The sequence below is a fragment of the Rhea pennata genome, chromosome 14 (assembly GCF_028389875.1).
Source record: "Rhea pennata isolate bPtePen1 chromosome 14, bPtePen1.pri, whole genome shotgun sequence".
Lineage (NCBI taxonomy): Eukaryota > Metazoa > Chordata > Aves > Rheiformes > Rheidae > Rhea > Rhea pennata.
In genome coordinates, this window is record NC_084676.1 from 19,053,320 (window position 1) to 19,077,857 (window position 24,538).

General features: G+C 36.6%; 1 protein-coding gene across 1 annotated transcript; it reads left to right on the top strand.

The window, feature by feature from the left end:
* The first annotated feature begins 3,953 nt into the window (after positions 1-3,953).
* CDKL3 (cyclin dependent kinase like 3) lies at positions 3,954-21,866 on the top strand. Its single transcript, XM_062587730.1, has 13 exons — positions 3,954-4,115; positions 6,149-6,343; positions 7,052-7,230; positions 8,636-8,748; positions 10,206-10,345; positions 13,505-13,593; positions 16,574-16,727; positions 19,266-19,323; positions 19,417-19,594; positions 20,306-20,396; positions 21,071-21,233; positions 21,599-21,696; positions 21,798-21,866. The coding sequence occupies exons 1-13, from the start codon at positions 3,954-3,956 to the stop codon at positions 21,864-21,866; spliced, it is 1,689 nt and encodes a 562-aa protein (XP_062443714.1).
* Positions 21,867-24,538: the final 2,672 nt, after the last annotated feature.

Below are 24,538 nucleotides of genomic sequence, written 5' to 3' on the forward strand. Positions count from 1 at the left end.
ATACTGGCATAAGAACAAACGGGCATGAAGTTAGTCAGAAATCATTTTGGGAAGACACTTCGACTCATATTACTTATCTTCTGAAACAGGGTTAGTGGAGAACTAGGGAAGTTATGTTGCATCCTCCCCCCCCTTTTTTTAAACCCGCATTACTCCAACAGACTCAAGTAGATCTCTTTGAAACCATGACTATTCTTATTTGGAGTCTTCAAAGTTAGCCTGAGAACTTGGATTTGTGCAGTTACATCTGCCTTGCCTTTCTTTCAGAGGTGTTTAGGGAGATGATAAACATCATAAGACTCATAATGAAGTGACAAAAATAAATATAGTCTTCATCTTTGACCCATTTGTTTTGCCTTCGGCTACGCAAGTGCATTGAAGAGCATTGACCTCAGGTTTAATATAGCACTAAAACTAGTAACTGCTTTTTACTTTAGTACATGCTAAACCAGGGCTTCAGCAACCTCACTGACACAGGTTACAGACTGACTAGAGCACTGTTCTGCATTGGTACCTCATATGGTTAAGGCCAAAGTTTTATCCTGCAAAGACTTAAGCTTTGAACATATTTTAGCCCATTGTCCCACCTCAGTGAAAAAATTAAAATGCTTAAGAAGTGAGATAGATGTACAAGAATTCACAAAACAAAGGCCTGATATTACAAGTGAGCAAGCAAGTACGTTTGAAAGAGGGCCAGTAACAAGAAACTCCTCTTCGGCTGGTTAGTTCATCATTTCCCACTCATTAAAGCAATATTATTTCCCTGAACTAGTGAGAAATGGTTCAGATAAGCAGTTTCATTTTCTAGATTTTCCTCTCTTGCCCATTACACACATTCCACTGCTGGTCCTCTATCTTCAAGCAGTTTATATTTAGCCCTAGCATAAGGGAGATGGCAGACTGTAAATAAAAAGTACAAGCTTGGACCTGTATAAATCATTACCACAGGTTCAACAATTCATTATTTCACTATTAACATGTTCTCTACCACAGTTGCCCAGACATGGCAGTAAAAGCATCCCCTACCCAAAGGGCAGTTCTCTACTCTTTGAAGCCAATCATCCTCAACACACAGCCACCCCTCAACATGCATTTACACTTCCACTTCTGGGCAACATTCACCAACTGCATGGAAAAAACAGAGCAGTAATAGACAGAAATGTTAATCCTGAAATCCTAAAACTTCTTCATCTGGCTCAGAAAAGTTTTCACCAACACCTCTTCAACAGCATTAATATTTCATCTCCTCTGACACCCTTGCTGAATAGCACAAGAAACAAAAGATCACAACTGTTTCATCGAAACCCTCCTCTTCCAGTCCTTTATTGAGTGTAGGAATCTGCCAAGCCTTTATCACCTGACCCTTGCCAAGCCCAAACTCTCTCTTGAAAGACATGCATCAGACCCACTGGAGGCCCTCGCACCGCAGCACAGGCAGCTCAGCCACTGTTTGGGTTGGGCTGGCAGCGCGCAGCCTGAAGCACATCCGAGCGCGCTGAATTCACGCAGCAGAGGGCACTGATAAGCTTTCCAGTTCTGCACCGTCAAAACTGATGGGCTGGCCACAGAGCACACAAAATAGGATGGTCTCACATGTATTGGCATTATCTAGTAAAGTTTTTCTCGAATACAACTGATACAAAAAAAAAAAAAAATTTCTGATCACTAAGTTGATTAAAAAAACTTCCTGATCACTTAGTTGATTTTAGTTCAGTTTTTATTCCTTTTTTCCCCCCATCCCTGAAAATTCATAATATTTGATTGGGAATTACATTAAACACAAAGGTAGATTTTGCAGCACAGTCATTCTATTTTAATCTTGAGTAAACACTACATTTGTATACTATTTCGTAAAATCAAAGCATTTCTAAAATATTTTTGTCCCTTTTGTAAGCTGAGAAGCTTGGAAAATAACTGCAAACTACTTTTCTTTACATTTGTTAAGACAGTCCATCTTCCTAGTTACTTAATTATTATTCTTTTCAGGTCACTCTCTCTCTGATGCTGCAGTGTGCCCCTGGGAAGATTTATTATTAACATTGGCCAAACTCTAGAATCTAAAATTAGGGAAATGAATAAGCCAAACCATTAGGATCTGCTTTTGTTCTTATTTCTTACACTATTAGCTCAGGAACTACCTGCAGAGCTGCCAAACACACTCCTTAGCGGAGACTATTCTTTTTTTCCAAAGCACTCACTAACAAAGGTTATACTGCAGGGCCCGTGGCAAAGTAGTAACTGACTTGCTCATCCTTAGCCCCAATACAGGAACAGGTTAGTATCAAACCAAAAGGAAAAATCAAGTGGCTTATTTAATCCACAAAGCAGCAGAGATGGAAACCACTCCCAGCCCCCGAACCACTGTACCCTACTGACTTGAGGGTGTTACTTCATCATATCCTTATTACTAACCCTGCCTTTAAGGGGTTTTGAACCTCAGCTTGCCTGTTGCTGTTACTCTAATCCTACTTCGTTATTCAAGTTTTCAGGAAAAACACCAGATTCAGGATAAATCCTTGTGTGGCCCTACTCAATGCATTCTGCTACTTTAGCATCAAACTGTCGATAACTATTCTTCAAACACATTTTAATTAGGTGTGTACCCTTCTTAAAAAGAAGTTAACATTATTTAAATACAAAATTAATAATTTAATTCAGAGCATACCACCTAGAAGAGCAAGAAGTATGACCAGAACTACAGGAATCGAGGGATACCACACCTGTCTCCATCTATCCACTAAGCCAACTATGTGAGGAAGGAGACCACATTTGATACTTGCTCTTGGTGACTCTGCTCCAGGCTGCTTTCCCTCGGCCCTTCTCGGCCTCCACGGGCTCAGAGCAACCACTCACTCCAGTGCTTTTCCAGAGACCTAAAGCAACTCACTCAGTTTTTAATCTTATTTTGTATAAGTGGAAGCTTTTATAAAGGGATAGTGGGGTTTTTGGCCGCTTGGGGGAGCAGCACTTACTCCTTTTGCCCGCTACGGTGTTGTTAAACACACTCAACCCCCTGATGTCACGAACCAACCGCTAACGCCAGGGCCACCACGTCCGCCTGATTAATATGTAACCAGCAAACAGATTCTGGTGAAAAAGAAAAGCAATTACTCTCCCGCCGCGACACCCGCTCATGAGGCGAGGCGCCGCGGCCGCCCCCCAGCGCCCTTCCCGCCCCTCAGCCTCGCCCCGCCCCCGCCCGCGGAGCGCGCTGCCGTCACAGGGGCGGTGCGGGCGGCCGTTGCCATGGCAGCGGGGCGCGGCGGCGGCGGCGGCGGCGGCAGGCTGTGGTGGGGGTGCCCGCGGGCGGGTGCGGGGCTCCGCGCGGCCCCCCGCGCCCCCGCACCGCCTCGGGTCGCGTCGAGTCGCTCCTCGCCCCTGCGATACGGCCCCCGCAGCACCGGCGGGGCGCGAGCGGCACCGGGGCCGAGCTCCCGCCCCGGCCAGGTGCCTGGCTTATTTCTGTGGCGGTTTAGCGGCGGCCGTGGGGAGCCGTTAGGACCGTTAGGGCCGTTACGGGCTCTGGCGCTGCTGTCCTCTGCCTCTTGCCGTGCCTCCTCAGAGCGCTGCGGTGTAGTAACACGGATACCCAGTCCTTCCTCTTGCGCCGCTCGTACCTGCGGGCTCTAGAGGATGAGGGGTTTGTTTATTTAGTTTTTATTCCTCTTCCTTAACCCCCCTTTATTCAAAACCGGGGTCTGTAGACATCTCTAGGAGTGTGCGCGAGCGAGCTCTTGACTTATCACCATATGTGTATGTGTTAAAAAAGCTGAGCTGAAGGCTTGGGAAACTTCACCTCAAGGGCTTGCAGAAATGTTTAGGAAAAGGAAACTATTGCTGTCCTCAGGAGTTACTCCTCTTGAAGCATTGTCTATACATACACGGTTAAGGAATTGTGTGTACCTCTAATTAATTCAAGCTTTTGTCTTTCTGTGGAGAAACAACTAGTGAAGATGGAGACGTATGAGATCCTTGACAAAGTGGGAGAGGGAAGTTACGGAACAGTAGTGAAGTGCAGACACAAGGACACGGGACAGACAGTGGCCATTAAAATATTGTATGAGAAATCAGGAAAACGCAACAAAACTGCAATGAGAGAAGTGAAGTTTCTGCAGGTTTGTTTCTTTAATTAAGTGAAACAAATGGGAAATGGCTTGAAAATCAAAGCTGCATCATTAGCAGAGTATGTAGTTGCTTGTAGGCTGCTTCATGTACAAAATAGCATGAAAAATTCAATTTTTCGTTTCTGAAATAATTTGCTTCCAAATTAAAACGAGTATCTAAAGTAAATCAAATTTGAAGACAAAGTTCTGAGATGTTGAGAAAAAATTGTGTTTAAATAGTGGAAAAATATATGTGAGTTGCAGGGGATTTTTAACTGTTTTGACTTTTTGTGGTGTTATTACTTAATGTGTGTACTTTAGAAAAGTGCGAAGTCTGGTAGATGAACCTTTTAATGCAGTTTATGTGAATACTGGAAAAACGTGTGCTCTCCTGTCCCTGGTAATCCATGGCAATTTAACTGAAGACACCAGAATTTAAACAAAGCATGAAACATGCTGGCTTTTCCTACTAGTTTATATTTGTAAATGATCTACATGCTCAATACAAAATTTGTAACTTGTTTGATATCTGGTTGCTTGTTGCACTTGGGCACTGACTTACAGTGTGTCCTTAAGTAAGATATGCGTGTTCTCTGTGAGATAGATCCCCATCTACATCAGGCCACTTAAGAGAGAAATCAGAAAAGGCTGAAGGACTACATTTGTGCTTCTTTAATTCAAAGCTCACTTTTGCTGTTTAAATTGCATGCTGCTCTGAGTTCCCCAGGTGGCCTTTTTTTCAGCTGTGGATTACATCACTTTGCTTTGGCTCTCTTCCCAGGATGCTCAATGCACATTGGCCACAAAAGGGGTGGTGTATTTATTGTACCAGTTCTGTGTTATCTGTAAACAGAAGAGGGATTATCTACAAATATTTCCTTACAAATATATTGTAGCACTGCAGTGCTGCAGTGGGGATATTTTCCTTCAGAACTCAGTGGTAATATCAGAGTCTAGACCTATGTCTATGAAGCTCTGCAAAAATTTTAGTATAGACGTAGGTCATGTTGGACTTTCTCCTAGCTCTAACATTAGCCTGTCCTGGTTGTATTGAGCTTCTGCAAAGTATCAAACTAGGAACAAAAATTCATAGTCAAATTACGGGATTAAAAATGTTGATTCTCAGTTTTATAATATGTATTCAGCCCAACTTCTGCTCTTTGTGGTAATGGGACACTTTTAAAAAATTTAGTTGTTATCAATTTTTAATTAGGCATAATGGCACATTTTGCCATAATGGTGCTTCAACTTCTCTTCGAGTTAGTGTAAGTAGAGGCCCTAGCTCTAAATGTGATCTAATTTCATAAACCTCAGTGGCATTAGTGAGACTTGATACCACTGATGACGTAGGCTTCTTTTTATTTTAGTAATAGTTATTAAAGACAGATAATTGTATTGAGTTAATTAATCTACTTTAAAATATCAACAGATAGTAATGTAAAAACAAGTAGTAGATAGATAGTAATATAAAAACAAGTAGCAGATTGACCTGATTCTGAAATGGTACATGTTTTCAATGTGATTCTTCTAATACGTTACTCTTATCTATGATTTAGTAATATAAATAAAGTGCACACAAGTGTGGTTTTTTTTGTTTGTATTTTAAGCTGATGAGAGCAGCTGCTCATTTCAGTGCTGTATTTCTGTTTTACATTCCTGAAGGTGATAGCAGTTTTTGGCTCAGCATTATTAGTCTTGCACAAAACTGAAGAAAAAGCTTTCTGGATATTGTGCCATCAAAGAAACAGTGTTTATGTGTTTCTTAATTTCTGTTTGATATGATTGTTTTCGTAAAATCTAGCCAGTTATAGTTACTAGAAGGTACTAGTTCAGACCCTGGAGATGTATTGTCAACAATGAATTGGCAAGTATGTTGAGATATTGGAGGAAGGCTGAAGGAAAAGAAACAGACTTGTAGCATATTTTCAAAATAATGTTAATCTTTAAGTAAAGGATAGTTCTTGTGATGCATTTCTAAAGATAAAGCCTGTCCAAATTGAAATAAAAAGCCATGGTAGAAAGTGCTTTTCCTCTCTTACCAACAGCAATTTCATCATGAGAATATGGTCAACCTGATTGACGTATTTAGACAGAAAAAAAGAATTCACTTGGTGTTTGAATTTGTTGATCATACAATTTTAGATGAGCTCCAGCATTATTGCCGTGGATTGGATAACAAAAGACTTAAAAAATACCTCTTCCAGATACTACGAGCAGTTGAGTATCTCCACAACAATAATGTAAGTACTTGCTTGAAAGACTGAATGTAAAATGGTATTATAACTTTCAGATCACACTTCTTATTTTTGCAGTGCTTTGTCATACAGATATCGACAGTATTAATTCTTTGCTGAGAAAAAAAGTTTTGTTTCTTTAGAGTAGTTCAAGTACTTCCTGTTGGCTTGAAATGATCAGCAGAATTGAAACAACATAGTAAAGAGACAACTGACTAGATGATCAGTGTAATGTTTGGGTTCTGTAGTATTTGAATCCATCTCTGAAATTCTGAAAAGCTAAATATGCTTAGTACTTTAATTTTTGATCCAGTCTATTTTATTATTCTCAGTTAATCAACTACCTTTTTAACTTTCTTCCCTGGTGGTGTAGTGTTTCACAGAAGCTTGCTTATCCTTCCCTGCTCACACCTTGTCCTTTTTCTTTGTGCTATCTCTTTTCTCTTAACCACTGTTGTTCTGTCATGCTGTGGAGAAGTAGGGTATTGTGCAGAAATCCTATTCACCTTCTCTCATCACCTACATTAAGCAGTTGCTATTTGCAGTAGTGTCAGCACATGGATGACTTTGGAAAATTAGGGCACTCTGTGCCTTCCAGGATCAATTATGAAGTAGGGTTTGTTTTTTTTTTCCAGCTTTTTTTCCCCTCTTTTGTACAGAACAATAAGAAACAGAACCTGCTTCTTATTAAATTGATTTGTTTGTTTCCTTCAGGTCATACATCGTGATATCAAGCCTGAGAATATTTTGGTATCACAGAGTGGAATCACTAAACTTTGTGATTTTGGTTTTGCTCGAACATTAGCTACCCCTGGTGATGTTTATACAGATTATGTGGCTACACGATGGTACAGGGCTCCTGAACTGGTTTTAAAAGATCGGACATATGGAAAGTACGTGGGGTTTTGTTTTGTTTTGCTGTTCAGTGCCTGTTATTCATTTGGTATAGGAGAAGTATTCTTATCGTATGGACTTTTGCATATAACATTTTTTAAAAAAGGGAAAATAATCATATAAAATCTAAATAAAAATGATGTCTGCAATGTGTCTATATATAAGGTCTAAGATGGATACCATTACACTCTGGCTCCAGATAGTGATACCATGAAAAGTTTAAATACAATGCTATACTGTATAGATCAAACAAATTATTCATAATTTTCCTAAGTCTCTAGAAGATGGTAATTTTTTAAAGCTAGTCAAATAGCAAACTAACCTGAACTGCATTGCAAGTAAATATTGTAGAGGCAGAGCTGGAGGCAGCACCCTGTTAGGCAAAGGCTGCCACGTGGATTTCAGCAGAAGGTAACTGAGTACCCCTGCTTTAAAATGTTATTCTACTAAAATTGTCATCAACTTTCATCTGCGCAGGCTTTTTCTTTCTTTTATTTTTTCCTCTGACTTAGGATAACCATATGAACTAAAACACAAGAATTTTTTAAAATTTAATGTTTCATCCTAATTAAGGGAATGTTTAATTCATAATACATTCCATTACAGTTATATGAATTAAAGGCATATTTTTGTAGCAGTCTTGTTTGTTTTACTAAGGCTGTACTGATAGTACACTGTATTCTAGCAATGTAAGTTCATAATTACCATACTTATTTATCTTGTGGTTGTAAAAAAAAAATTATCAAATTAGAGAATGGAATGTATTTGTATGCAGGTAATAGGTAGAGCAACCAGTGGGGCAGAGGGATGCAGATTTTCCAAGGAATACATTGGATTAGCCCTCTCTCTCTCTCTCTCTTTTTTTTTTTTTTTTGTTTTTTTTTTTTTTTTTTTACCAGCTGCAGTCCTTTTCAAGTTGTTAGGGAACTGGTCAGAGTACATAGAGTCTGTAAAGCTGTATCTGTGTGGGGACATCTGGGCAGCTACATTCTGGGGAAACAGAAAATGAGGACTGATAAATGCCATTGCTAGTCAACCTGTGCCTGCTTGCCCTGCAGATGATTTTACATATCTATATAAGTGGCTGTTGTTGCTGTACCCCTGTGATTCTTATCTAATAAGGGTTATCAGAAAGCTATAAAGAACTGTATAATAGAAGATACTGTAAAATTTATAAAAGGTTTACGCTTTCTGAGATGTAGCATACATGGTTGACAAATAGTCACTTGGAAGTGTTAGGATTTTTTCCAAGTGTGTAATTCTCACTAAAATATTTTATTTTGTATTTTAAAATATTTATTATTTTAGAAATACTGTTTTTTTTCTAACTATTTCTTTTAAATTTCACTTCTCTTCATTTTAATCTCCTTGTTGCTGAGAACCTTATTCCTTTTCTGATCATAGACCTGTTGACATCTGGGCTCTAGGTTGCATGATGATTGAGATGGCGACTGGAAATCCCTATTTACGTAGCAGTTCTGACCTAGATTTACTTCATAAAATTGTAACTAAAGTAGGTGAGTATTACTGTTGCATAAATCAGGCAATATTTAAGGAAACGTTTTTATACATAATATTAATTTGATTGTTGTGTAATCTGTGAATGTAGATTCCTGTGTAGCTTATGGAAGGGTCAGGATTATTAAGTAAACAATTATGTTTTTTTTAATATAGTTCTGCTGGTAAGACAGATAATCACTTTTATGAAAAAACTCTTCACTTAGGAAAGCTGTCATTTTCCAAGCAGAATTTTTAGCACATGTGCCATATTAGAGTGACAAAGAATATGTGGACAAAGGGTAGTCAGGAGTTAGCAAGATGTTACTATTCATACTAAATTGTCTTTTCAATTTTATTGCTGCATTTAAAAGTTAGTTTCATTTGTCTGTATGTAAGCTTAACCTGTGGGTTATTGAACACCTTGATACCTCCAAAACTGATTGCTGTTATCTAAATAACATAGTGAATTACTTTAAGAAATATTGAATGTGTACAGATAAAGACAAATTTCTTATTTCTGTACTTTATCAAAATGCTTATACTAGCTACTTATAAATAACAATTAAATTGGAAATGTAGACAGGCAGTTATTAGCTGTTGGCCTGTAATTGCATGGGTGGGTCTCAGTGTGACACTGAAACTGTGCTAATGTAGATTCTTTGCACAATTAGTGTCACCACAGCACTATTTTAAATGTTTCTTAGACATAGGCAACAAGATATCTTACAACAAAATCAATCATTGAAAATAATTTAGTAGAGACTGACTGAGGTTGTTTTGCTTTGCAATGTCTGAGACATGTTAACATTTAAGTATCCTAATTAATGTACAAATAGTACTATATGAGCAATATTTTTCTATTTTTATGAAAAAAATATAATAAAGTTATAATAATAACTATGTTGGCTGAGGGTTTAAAGAGAGCATGTAGGATTTCTTTTTATCTCTTGCACAGAGATCTAAACTTGAAGCAACAAAAATTTTGGTTTTGTCCATCTAATATTAAGGAATTCTATGGAGGAGATTTGGAATTGTAAAGAAAGTGGTATTTCCGTTCTGTATGTTCTCAGTCATATTGTTAGGTACTGATTAATAATAATAGTACATTACAGTAGTTTTTTGGTAATATGAACTACAAACACAGAAGTACATATCTTTTTCATAAACTGGCATTATTTCTTTTTCTTAAACCTCAAATATAGTTTATAGTGCAGTATGAGTCAGCTAGAAGGACCTGCTTTTATACAGACTTTTTTTCTTTGAAAGAGGAAGTTACAGAGAGAAATACAACCATGTTTTGTGGCTGAATATATTTCAGCCTTGAAAAGTACAGGCTTTTTGATGAGAGATTTTTTTTTTTTTTGTATGTTTTAGCCATCTCCATGCAAATAATAGAGTAAGATTGCGGTGTATAATCTTTGTATCTGTTTTAACCATCTAATTTATTATCTGTTCATAATGTACTTTTTTTCAGGCAGTTTGACACCTCATCTTCAGAGTATTTTTATAAGAAGTCCAGTTTTCTCAGGGATGGTGCTTCCTGAAGTCCAGCATCCTAAAAATGCAAGGAAAAAGTATCCCCAGCTCACTGCCTTGCTGGCAGATATGGTTCATGTATGTTAGAGGAGGCCTGAGTATCAGACTTGATAATTATTATTACTTGCCATTGTGTATAATTGGTGTCCTCACTGACAAGATGAAGGACTCTCTATCTAACATGTGGTCATTGCAATCCATGTTAGCCTATCTACATCTGGAACAGAAATCTGTTCTGGGGTGCAGCTTCTCTACCCAGCTGCTATCCCTGAACATCACTCCAGAGAAGAGTTATCCTAGGATTTGCAGTAGTCCTTCCTGTTTTGTAGAGTGAATTTCATTCTGTTAGGCTGGCACTTCAGTGGAGAGCAATGTTTAGGATTTGAGAAGTACATACATCCAAAAGCACTTAAGATGAGTTAATATTTCAATACTTCTACTAAGTTTGAAAAAAATAGTTTAATTTGTCAAAATTAAATATGTTTTTTCCTATCAGTGCAGTTGAATATGTGAATTTCTCTTTGTGTATTCTGCTAATTGATCTGCTATCTGGTATTTCCTATTGGAATCTCTATTCAGTTATGCTCTTTAACTCATATGAGTAGTTCAGTCATTTTAATTGGAAATGTCCACACATCAAGAATGAGGACCATCAGAAACTGATAATTAGAAAAGTTAGGATTCTCAAAAGTGCTGAGGAGATTCTGGAGAACAAGTGTCAGTCCCGTTTTTGTAAGCATTTAAGCTAATTTAAATTCATTAATGTTATAATTACTATGTTCACTGAAATATAGTTGCAGACAACAATGACTTTCTAAACAGGTTTGTGTTCTGTTCAACCATTGAATCTTGTTTCCTGAAGCATGAGAAGAGGAATGGACTTAGGTTTCACCTTTTCCATTAAGAAAAATCAGAACTCCAGTAATTGGTCCATTTCCTGTCATCTGAGATTTGAGAGAGAGCAGATGGAGGAGGAATAACCTAATTGTGATATATTTTCTTTCTCAGAGTTTATTCTGTCTCTCTCTGACAGCATACCTAAAATGTATTCTTTCATATAGAGAACTTGTTCATTAAGCCTTAAAATAAACGACAAGTGGAAAGCTTCTTTACAAATCCATAATGGTAGTGGTGATGCCAGGCATTTCTAGTAATCTATTAACATCATGAAAATTTGAACAAAAACTGTGAAGTACTTTGTTCAGTAAAGACCAGGGAAGCTTTCACTTAGCAGGGTTTCTAGCTAATAAGTCTTTCTTTGGCAATAGAAAATACTGTTGCTTTCAGAGAAATGAAGGATCTCATTCATTCATTGGGGACTGGGAAAATGAAGGACTAGCTGCCAAGATTTCCTTCAGTGGCTAAATTGCAACATTAACAAAATGGATGACTGCACAAGTTGAAGTGACTGCACAAGTTGAAGTGGGCAGTGTTACAGTTTTATTCCTTCTTTTTCTCTCTAACTCTTAAGTCTTTGCAACTCTCTCACAGTTATAGTGATAAATTTGTTTAAATCTCTCACAATAAGTCATTGATTTTGCAGCTGCTGAGTTGACTGTGTGATAAAGGTGTTAAATTATGACAACTAGGTTTATTACTTAGATGAAATGTAGCTTTGAATGGAAGCATATGAGAGAAGAACGGGAAAATAGTTTATCCATGATATTACTTTGATTCCAGGAGGATTTATTTTATAAACTGGTTTGTCTTACTGGGTTTGTTTGGATTTCTTTTAGATATCCTGTGCTTAAGAGAAATCACACAGAGAATGCATAAAGGAACTTTATAAACTGGCCCTCCTCAGAACTGGCCATCATCATCCAGCTGTGGTAGCTGGAAGCAAAGAATGGAAATTGAGAGATGGAATTTCAGAATTAGGATGTATTTTTTAATAAAGGAAGTTGATAACTTCCTATGCATTTAAAAGGGTATTAACCTATCTTTTTCAGACATTGATTTATCTGTTTAAGTTAGAAGACTGTTCTTCATCTGAAGAGTCAATGGAGAGATGCTAGGGACTCTGAGAAAATGCTTCAGATCACCCTAATCAGGCAGTAATTAATCAGATGTTTTAAATTGCTTATGGAATAACCTCTGTTTCTATTGGTATAGGGATCCTACCCTTTTCATGTGGACCTTTAAGTTCAGAAGCTAAAGACAGGCAGTCTTAAAGTTAGGCAGTGTCTCTCAATTATGGAAAAAAGAAATTTATGAATGTGATATAGAGTGGATATAGTACCATAAGATCTAGAAACACCGATGGCAAGGTATCTAAATCCATGTGAACTGTTAGGTGACTTCTCTGCTAGTTGCAAAACTGTGTCTTCAATACTCCCAGAGAGGCCTTCGTGTGTTGGAAGGGGAGTCTGTAGTCATAGATGCCATGTTTTCCTAAATAGCAAAAAGATCTAAGTTGATAACTTTAGGGTAACTTTCTCTTGTATGTTTCCTATTTCATGCTCAAAACTTACAAGGCTGTAAGAACTTCAGGCTCTGTGCATATGAATAATATGAAGTTTATGGGACAGGGTAGCACACACGAGTCCCAGAAAAGGAACAGAATATTCAAAAGAGGAGAGTTAAATGCAATTTGGAAATAAAGATGTAGGGACAGACACTGAGAAAAAAGGGGCGGTGTGGGAGTTCACAGAATCCTAGGTCAATGTATAGTTGCCATGGCTACTTTGATATTCCATTCATAACCCCTATCTAACAAATTAGAAGAGTATTTTGGAACAGTCCTCAGCCATCAGAGTGCTCCTATAGGGAATAATCTCTCCAGTATAATTTAGAGAAAACTCTAGGGCCCTTACCTACCCTAGAATTGGGAGCTAAAATAATTCACCTTCCACCCTCCCTCAAATTCAGTAAGATGAGCCAAAAAGGAGGGAAAAAAAAAAAAAAAGAACTAGATTACATAGCAAATAGAATAGGATCCAGACATCCTAGATGTTACCAAAATAGGTGCAATGACAAAAGAAAAATTAAGAGATAATTTGAGGGCAGAAGTTGTGATACTGTCAGATGGAAAGGTTCTTTATAGTGTAACGACACGAAGTTTGGAAATGAATACATATGAACTTGTAATTATGCACACACTAATGTACTAGTATCCTCTGTAAAATGCAAACTGATGTTGATTTATTACTGGTAATACACAATATTGCTTATATTGTAGCATACTATCTGTCTTTATGAGATACTTTCTTCTAAAGTAATCTTCCTGATGTTTTACAGGCTTGTTTACAAATAAACCCTGATGATAGAATCTCTTGTTCAGATTTGCTGAGGCATGACTATTTTACTAGGGATGGATTTATTGAAAAGTAAGCATTTTATTAGTCACTAGAATATAAGAAGCTATAATATCAGAATTTAGACTTTTTTGAAGGAGTTGTAATAAGGAAATGCATGATAAACAGGCATATAAGTGTAACTTTTTAAAAGATTTTTTTGAATTTTTAAAACAAATGGTTTCTTTTTTAATCCTCACTGTCATAAAGAATCCAAGCTACTCCAGTTGTTCATGAAAAATTTGTGTTTTATTAAGTACCTGTGCAGTAAGACTGTTTATATTCTTCAGATATAATGTGTAGAATAATGCAGGATTTGACCCCTACTATTCTGTTAACAAAAACCGGCCAAGTAGAGGTATTCATGGGGACATGTATGTCCCAAAAGGTTCCCAGAAGAGGTTTTATAAATTTTGAAGTTCTCTAAGATCACCCACAAAATGTTTGTTTTATGTTCTCCCATGCACACAAGAGTTGATTCAGAGACACTGACCAGCTCTTCACCATGTTAGGCCTGATGCTCAAGAAGCATAAATTTCATAGTGGATGTTCTCTCTCTACAGTGGAACAGCACAGTTTCTGGTCCTTTGCTTCTAATATTATCTCTGCAAATGTTGTTTAGGTCATGTGAACAATAATTGCCAACAAAGTCTTAGGCACAATGAAAATGTGGGATTTTTTTTTTTTGGTAACAATTTGAGATATTTCTGGTAAAGTATCACATATGAACTTGTAAAAATAGTAGTTTAAATATAATAATTGTTACATTTTTGTTATATGCAACTCTTCCTATTACAGCAAAGCTGTCATTTTAAAAAAAATCAGAAAATCTAGAAGGGTTTCATGTAGAAGTATATATTTAGCTATACATTCAGCTGGAACACTGGTACCATAAAATTAGAGAGAGCTTTCAGCCCCACTCTTATTAAGGTTGCCCAACGCTTCTTTTTATAATTCTCCTGTTTCTAGTTTCTGCCATACTTTATAAATGTTTCGTATGAAACTTTATACTCAAAATATCTTTTTCAAACTGTGTATTTCCTGAAGAATTCCATCCAGTCAAGTGTATGCACTTATATGCACTTTTAAAAGCAAAGGGCTAGAGAAAAATACAATGTTGAAATTTGCTTGTAACTTTTGATCTGTGTATGTTATCCTGAAGAACAGGAGTCTAACCCTTACAGTTCCTGCAAAAACTGAACAGGTTACTTCAGTAAAAGTTTTCTTGCATGGTCTGTCTCATTTTTCTGGTTTCTAGAATTGAGGTTATTGAGCAAACTTCCACAAGTGCTGAGAACTCCGAAATAGAACTGGAGTCAATAAGATGAGCAATTAAAAACCCAAGTCTGGTACAGTGCTATGTATTTGAGAAGCTCATGTCCTAGATGCATCAAGTGGGCGCACAAAATTAACAAACCCTGTTTACAGCAGCACTGTGTGTTTCTGCTGCTTTTCGTGAAAATGGTAATAATTGCACTTGTTGCTTTTCCAACTGCTGCGTTCACTAGTGATATATTCACTAATGCTTGTGAAGAATGTGCGCACTCCATTGATAAGTATTGCTTAGCAATATCTGTTTGCAGAGTAACAGTTTGCAGAGTGAGGGAAAATTAAGGCATAGGATCACACTCTGACTAATGAAGATAAACCTTGTGCTGCCACCCAGATAGAGGCTGTCCATGCTCTGAATAAAACACCTAAGTCAAAACAGCATATATTACGCAATCATCTTATAGTGAATAGAGAGAGGACAATAGATTAGAGTTCCTCAGAAACATTATTTCTGGTGTTTAATTTGTTGAATGCTTGACTTTACCACACAAAAAAAGTTTAAATAATAATAAAAAGACCTTCCAAAGAGCACTTTGTAAAATACTTTAAAAATATTTATTTAACATTATTATTCTTAACATGTTTGGGGCATTATAGGATGATACGATATTAAACATGGTTTTGGGGTGATTTGTCTAAAAATTACTATTAGCTTCATCTGAACCTCACTCTTGTGTTCAGCTTGTTAGCCAGTAGGTGTGGCTATAGAGCCCTTCGAAATACATGGATTTCTTTCATCAGTCTGTACAGCAACCATTTCTAACAAAGATGTATTATTGTACGCTTGCTTTCATCTTCAGAAATTCCAGGCCATGTTCAGAAGCTGTAATTGCCAACACAAGTGTCTGTTAGTATGTATAGGTGTCTTTTATATGGACATAGTGTTTATGTGGACATTTTTTACTGCAAAGGATAAGCAAGCTTTTGCAGGTTAAATGTTTCCTTTTCCTAATTTTTGATCAATAAGAGAAGTGTGGCTTGTAGTTTTTCATATTTTTTATTCTGATAGCCACACTTTTCAAAGTTGTCTTGTAGCACTCAAAATTCAAACTATAAAAATCAAGTGTATCCTTAGCACAATATGATGTTTTATAGTTGGAAATATTAAAGTACTAATTAGAACAATGGCTATATTAAATGCAGTATAAAATCACTGTACACAGACTATTTTTTTGAGAAATTCCTTCTTTTAGGCTTCATTTGACATTCTGTCAAATATTTAGTTAAAGAGAACTGAAGCATAAAAACATTAGAAGGTAGCTAGTCATTCAGTGAATTGATCAAACTTCAAAGGCATTTTGTTTATATCAGAAAGCTTCCTTGCTCTTTAGAGATAAGTGAAACAGTCCATAATTTGTCAACATCAAAACTGAAACATCTCCTCTGAATAAAATTTGCATTATTAAATCATTTTTTTGTAAGGAACAGAGTACTTGTAAGTTTAAAAACATTTTTTTTTAAATCTCTTTTAATAGCCAAGCATCAGTTGTGTGCTAGATATGTTGTTTATTGACAAGCTCTATTTTTAACACATAGGCTTGGCATTATACTTGGAACAACTCATGAGGTATCTGGCACTCTGAGTTATTAAATAATGGATTTAGTTCAATGCTGACAGATTATTTTAAGAGAAATTTTTATTAAATATAACTTAAAAGATGATTTCCCTTTTTCTTACCAGATTCTTACCAGAACTGAAAGCCAAATTCTTACAAGAAGCAAAATTAAATTCTCTTTTAAAACTCAGAGAGAATAGCAAAGATGTAGGACTACTAAAAGAGGAAAAAAGAAGTGCTCGTATTAATGCCTGTCTGAATGGCCCAGTATTTAGGAAGGTGAGCATTGGTTTTCTTAAAATGTTTATTGTTGCATAAAATTTTCATCTTAATTACAACACAGTATTATTAGATTAACTATTATGTGTTCATGCAGTTCAATCAAATCAGTGTCACTGCATTGTAAAACTTGTGTTGCCTGATCTATTTTGGGAGATGATTATTTCTAAAATCAAACAGAATGAAGTTAACAAAGGTGGAGTGGAATCAAGCTCATGCTTACACATTTTTCTAGTAAAATGACTGGATTATATGTTTAAAACTGCTGAATAAGAGACAGTGTATCTGTAGTTAGAATAAATACAGTGGGGAAAAATACATGAAGGAGCAAATTTCAAAGACTTATTTGTTATATTGCTACTTTCCTACTTTTCCTGATGGCTAGTCCACATACACCATTTCACACTGCTTGTATCTTATAGGTGGTTTAAACACCAGCACAAAAAACACTTGCATTAGTAAAAGAATCTTCCTCCTAGGGGTTATGGAACATTTTTTGGTGATCTGCAAATTGTTACTGTGTTGTTGTAGCACCAGAACTGTGGCACTTTCTCAATGATACAGGTTCTATATTTTCACCTGTTTATGGGAAGTTCAAGGACCAGTTACCGGAGAAATTGATGATGTGTAGTGCTCAAAAATACCATAAATGAGTAAGTGGCAGCACTGATGCTATACAGAGAAGCAAGCCATGTTCTGGAAGAGCTTGAGAACAAAGCAGTCAGTGCTGTGATGGTGCAGATCAGTGCTTGGTCCGCACCAAGCCATTCTTGTTATGTATTTCATAATTTCAGTCACAGTAATTCTGGATAATTCCAGTGTCCACAGTGGAAAAGTAATAGAGCATCATACTAACAATTTCAGGGGAAAAACAGTGTCTTAAACCCCTACCAGAAATCCGTTCAGTTTCCAGACATAAAGTCCCTTCCTTTAAGTATTAACTGTGAATGCTGTAACATGTTTTGAGGTTTCAGGTTTTTTTTAATCATACTACCTCTAAATTTTTTATGTAATATATTCTTTCTTTATGTATTCTGCAAAATAACTAACTGAAGAGTTGATTGTACAGGAAGCGCTGTTAGACATTCAAGATTATTATTTTTGTCTAGTTGCTTTTGATTGTAGACATCTTAATTATCACAGGAAATTATACTCAAACAGCACTGCAGTTTTTAAGATAAGATGCCCCTTTAAAGAGTTCTTAGATCTATTTTCCCTTAACTGTACTTTCTGAATATGGATAGATCCTTTCATTTCAGGCTGCAAGAGCAATGTTAGAAGATAATGTTCAAATCAGCAGTACATGCTGCATTGTTATTTCATCTTTCCCAGGTCTCCATAAGCTTGGCGTACACAAGCATTTTCTGAGCTTGCTTTTCTTTACATTTTTACCAGAAGTTAATGTCCCACTTTCCTTTGGACACTGCAGCAAGGGAGTGGATTTTTTCCTGTCCTTCCCTTCCCTAGGGCCAAGCAGGGGTTGAGAGGAAAATAACAATCCTAGGGCCTGGAGAAGGAAAAAAAAGCAAACGTTTAGAGGAGCTCTGGAAGGGTGGAAGCCACCAATAGGCTGTGTGAAGGTTTCTCTTTTGAAAAACATTGGGGGTGGGAGCTGACTCTTACTCCTGACTTATTCCTTCTGCCTTCCTGGTGATGGCAGGAGTAGCATACTTTCCTAGCCAGTTTCTCCACCTGAAAGAAGCTTGTTTGGGGAGCATGAAATTTGTTGATGAGTGGAATAGATAGTGTTTTGTGAATTATAAGAAATAAAAGTTCATTTTCCATGTGGAAGGGCAGCTGGCTTGTCAGCAGTCCCCTATCCTACGTATGTATGGTTCATTTGGCCTCTACTCTTCAGTCCGACTTTCAACTGCTATACCCCTGATGGCAAAAACCAAGACTGGAGACAAGGAGAATGCAATTGTAACAGAATTAGGAACAGAACCGTCCTAACAGAATGTCAGGCCTTGGGTTTAGAGACGTGGGAGTGTCGCTTGTTTGCAGTGTCCCAGGATAGTACCCAGTCTGCACTGGTACACCATTGCCTAGTAACCTCAGCTCCCAAAGGGAAAAGGTCAGGGAAAAGGAAATCAACGTTTCTTATTAAACCGCTCGTTTGACACGTGTATTTTTGTTCTTAATTCTGAGATGGAAGTGGAGTTCTCTTTTGACGTGCTGCAGCCAAATTTTCAAGTTCATTTTCCTGAATTGGCACAATAATATGAAGACATGTTACAGTAGTTTTGTTGTCTCAGTGTATTTGATGTAATTACACAAGGGTGGAATTTAAAAAATGGTCAAAAAAGCTCACTTACAATTCTAAGAAATGTTCTGTGATAGCAGGAAAGAATAATAGTAATAATAATAATAAACAAATGATGGTAATGTCCAATTTTGAGATGCTAAACACTGAACTTGTACTGAGCTCAGTGTTTCTCTTGGAAGAATACTTGGCCTCCTGTACAAATGAAAGCATGAAAATACAAAACAATATCTAATTTAGAGTGTATATCTATTTTGACATAGTATTTGTTCTAGGATCTCAGAAAGGACAAAAAATCAAGGAATCTAAAAGTAAAAATTGCCAAAGTGAAAGGTAGGAAAAAAGCAATCCCAGAGATGGAAAAAACTATTCAGGAAGACACAGTTATTCAGCAGGCTGTTTTTTCACGGCTTGGTTTTCCTGAAGAGGCAAATCCTAACCTCTCTGATATGGCTGCCTCTGTAATGGCTAGCAGTGATCTCCTCACCATGACAGAGGATTTTCTGTCGACGCCGATTTGTTCAGCAATGCCACCCATCAATCCAATCTGTGGGAACCTTACTGCTGCAAACTTCAGTTCACACTTTCCAATTTCTAATACAAGGTTAGTGTCTTTTGGGCTTATCTCTAAATGAGACAGTAGTTGTTTTAACTTTTAAAAAATTAAAAGAAATATGGACTTACCAAGTTTATTTCACTGAATTAATACTGTTTGCATTTTGCTAGGATTTTATCCATTGTTAAGGTTGCGTTACTAGCTTTGGCAAAAATAATCTGATGCAGTCCATGCTGCCTCCTTTTTAATGTAGACATGCTCCCTACTGGGATGGCTGGTCTTGGCATAACTGAGTTATTTTAGACTTGTTGAATAAATCAAGAGTGAAAAATGAAAACCATGTTAGGCTATGCTTTGGTTCTAAAATACTGTTTTTGCAGAAAGTTACCTTTTCTGAACTCAGATAGATTTGTAGGCAAAAGCCGCATTATGAACCCTGATCACTATGATATTGTCTTTCCTGATGTTATTACAGTCCTTTTTAATTCTGCTTCTCACATGTAAATATGGTTCTTTTTTTTCTGAAGTGCTCACTGGCATGTTGTTCAAAAGCTACAACATTAATTTTCACATGATACACGCTATTTTAAATGCAAACTGCTACCATTAAAGAGCATTATTTGAAGCACACATCTATGTTCAAATTCCAAATACACGCCTCCAACAACATTTATTATTGTGAGGGGAGTTATATAACTCCTACTTCTCACTCTTGAATGGCCCAGCTATGCATATCATAGTTGCATCTGTTTATCATAGGGCATCTGAAAAAACAAAGAAAACAAGTCCTTGGCAATCAGTGGTACAGATAGGAACCAGCACCAAAGAGGAAGAAGAGTCTGTGCCTCAAGTATGTGTATTTTCTTTGTTTTCTTATTTTGATTGACATGTATTTGCAAGTTTTGAAATGTACCAGGCTGGCTTATTTAAGTAGAGGCATAATGATCCTTGGAGCTTTTCTATTGGTGGTGACAATTGTACCATGTTTGGTCCACGAAGAATGAAACTGTAGCCCAGTAAAGCTGTTGGATTTTCAGCCTGGACTTTACTGGAATTACATACAGAACAAATCTTTCCTCACTTTTTTTGAGTGATAGTACACTTTTAGCTGCTTTTAGCTTCACTTTTTGGCAAGAGCATGCTCTCAGGTCTTTTCCTGAAGACCTTTCTTCTCTGGTTTTTACAATTGTTTGCTTCAAAAAATAAGATGACCAATACAGGGTAAGTAGTACCTCCATCCTTGTATAGCTATCTGCACCCTGAGGAACCAGTTATGACAGAACTTTTTAAGATTTGTGAAGTATCTAACAATTTGGAGTTTCTCTCAGTGCTGTTAATTTATGGTGTAAGAGAGCTCTCTGTTTAGTGCTACAAAACAGTGGGTCTAGGGCCCCCACTGACATCTGAATTTTTAATATATTTTACTATGCTTAGCTGACAGGAATCTTTAAAAGTACAGTGGGAAAGCAGTAAGTAACAGGCACACCACACACCTCTTCAGATATACTATGATTTTTCATTTAGATTCAGTCAGAGAAGGTTGCAGCATATGAACAAACTGCTCAGATTGATCAAACAGTCAGTGTGAACCAAAAGAAATGTGGTATTTCAAAAACTGAGAAAAAAGATGTCCGCTTCCCAGAACTGCTGATAACATCACAGCAAAAGGAGCTGAAAGGAATGGAAGGTAAGGAATTCAAATTGGCTTTGCAGGTGCACAAATCAGAAGCCAGTTCTAGCAGAGAAGTATTATTTTGAACTAAAACCTAAATAACCAATAAATAGCTTTGTGGAAAATTCTTAGGAAAAAATATGCTTCAGATTAGACAGGATAAAAATCATGTATGCGTTTTTAGGCTTCAGGAATATTTCTTGTATATACGTGAAAGGTAGGATGAAATTTGAAGAATTAGTATTTTTTTAACTGAAAAACCTCTAAAATAGTTCAGTATTGTCTCCGAATCAATCCATTTAGGTACAGAATTTGAAGATAACAGGAGAATGTAGAAAAAAGACAAAGTCTAGAAATAATTATGTATTTCTTTGTGAAAGCTAAACAGGTAAAAATGCTGAAGAGGGAGGCAAAGAATTCTGAAGTATCTAAAATACCTTCTTTACTCAATGTTGATCAATGTCAAGAAAAACAAGAGGTAAATGAGCACATTAGTGAAAAAATATATGATGGTTTATACAATTGTTAGAAGATGTAAAAGTCTATCAGCTAACTTTTTTTTCTCAAATTGATTTTCAGACTATGGAAAAAACACACAAAATAAACTCAAGCAGTCTTTCCTGGAATAAGCAATGTACCAGCATGTGAAACTGAAGAATCTTTGTAGAGTAAAATCTTTGTTCTTTTCTTAATCTTTGAGAAGTCAATATGGTTGTTTAATGATGTATTGGATTTTACAAGTTTGCTGTGTTTTTTATGCACTCCACAGGAATAGTTTCGACATGTTGATCATGGAACAACTGATATTTACTTAAAAATACATACTTATATTAACTCTTAAGCATCTGATTTTATAGGTATTTCTTGTCTAATTAGTGGCCACTTCTAGCTGGCCACCTTTTACAATAATATCTAAACATTCTTTTAATCCTTAGACAAATATATTCTCTGGAAGGGGAAATTTACACTAAAGATATATGTATGAATATAGACAAAATTTATACTTTCACAATAAAAAGCAAGACCAGGCTTTCTGGCTTTTTCCTGCAGGTATGCATAGTATTAACATATCATCAGTATTGCATCCTCAACTCATCCAAAATGATGTGAGTAACAATTAATTAGCTCAACCTTTCCAAAGGTTGTTATTTATTTCTCTTGCAGATAATCACCCACTGTGTTATAAATATGTTAAAATAATGCTAGATTGACTGTTCTAATCAACACTGTGTCACAGTTTCTGAAAATAAAGTGAATGAAGATTGCTCAGAAACCATTTGTGACTGTGGAGTCAGCTGTTGTTAAGTGGATTTACACTTGGAGTAATGCTCAGTTTAAGAAAAAAAAGGCTCATGGAGATTTCTTGAATTGGAACAGTCAAGATGATTATTTTCAGTTCAAGTCTTAACATTTTATCATTTTAAGGGAAACCAGTTGCCAGGTAGAGAAAATAATCCATAAATGCAGTTTGAACAAAAGACATTTTCTTATATATGAAACTTTAAGCAACAGGTTTTTACAGGGCATAATTTCACAACTACTTCTGTTTTTTTAAGTTTTACAGCACCATTAATAATAAATAAACCACATGTGAAAAAGTTAGAAGGGACATTTTAGCCAAATACTACTTTCAGTGTATTTTTACAGTGATGTGAGGAAATGATGGAAGTAGTGGTCCACCATTACCCATTAAACTTCTTTACTCTTAAACAATAATTGTAGACTATAGCTTGACAAACAGGATCATTAGTACATTAGTATTATTTATTTAATATTAAATACTTTTAGTATTTATATATTCACTGTACCACCTTACATTTAGACTTTAGAGGGTCTATTAGACCTCTATTAGAGGCTCTTTATTCTGCATAATTAGAAGCCATTTTTAGCTTTAGTAATAGCCTTTTATCCTACATAGTAAACATTCATCTACAAGTGTTCTGAAATATTATTTAAAAATTTTTCAAAACAAGTATTTGGTACAGCGTAATCAATGTTTCTTTTGGCAACAGTGGCAGCTGAAGCCACCCAGGGTAATGTTGTTTGTTTCCAGTCCCACATCTGTCCCTGAGCTGTGATGGCATAACTGCACGTGGTTGCACAGTGAGCCCAGTCAAGGACTCAATCTTGACTAAAATAACCTGACCAAAAATGGTTACTTTAAACCTGGATCACCTCCCTGCACAGCAGTCTCACAAAGAGGTGGAGGAACAACAGAGACAGCACCCTGGGAAGGAAAGAGCTATAGCAGCAGAGGGAAAGTAGGGGCTGCTCAGTCCAGGACTGCTACCAAAAGGCATGTGCATGAACCTGCAGCCCTGGCTTTACAGACTAAAACCATGTGCAATGACTTTGGTCTGTTCAGTATGTAAAGCAAAGGAAAAGAAATTCCATGAGTGTGATATGGTAGTAATTTTAATTGTTTCTACAATATCCAGTATTCTTATGTTTAGGTTTAATAAGAATATTGTGGTTCATTCAGTTTTGCTGTCTGGCCTGTGATTTGCTGCCAACATGTTACGCAGGAGTGATGCTCATGCTCTTAGAGCTGTAATAAAGTGCTGACAGACATATACTTACTGTAGCAGACGTTTTAATGGGTTATCTAAACTTCATTATACATAGTGCACACATGAGGGTGTGAAAAAGCAACACTGGCCCTCTGAAAAGAAGCAGATTTACTATAGATAAACCTGTACTGACATCACCTGGGTGTAACCAACAGTTACCAACCAACCAGAATATGCAATAAATTTGTGTTTAAGAATTTATAAAGTGTAATCTACACATGGCTTTTCCTTACCAGCACTAAACTAGTACGTCTCCATGTCAGGTACTCAAAGATCAGGACAATCATAAGAAATTACACTGAGATTCGGATGCTAAACTATTTTAAAAAATCTCTTCCTCTACCTCTCCTAATGCCTTTTTCTATACAATCTTATCTAAAAAAATTATTTTGAGGACTGGAAATAAGTAGGGAGCTGAGGGCTTAATTTCATCAAATTCAGAAAAAGCTTACATGGGCTAAGGGCTAGAGTTACAACCAAGTAAAGTAGATTTCATTCACAGCATATCAACTCAGAAGACAGAGGTGCATACCTGGAAGATCTCAGAAAGAAAAATGTTATCTAGGAGGCTCAACAAGTGGTGTGAAAAGGAGAAAGCAATTGCTGCAAGAATAAATAGAAAATATTTTACTATTTAAAGTGACTTGATCTGGCACTAGCCTGAGAGACATCTGGACTGTGTTCCATCCTTGCTGTGCTGCTGGCCAAGGTGATTTGGGTAAATGATACTAATACTGTACACTTCAGATT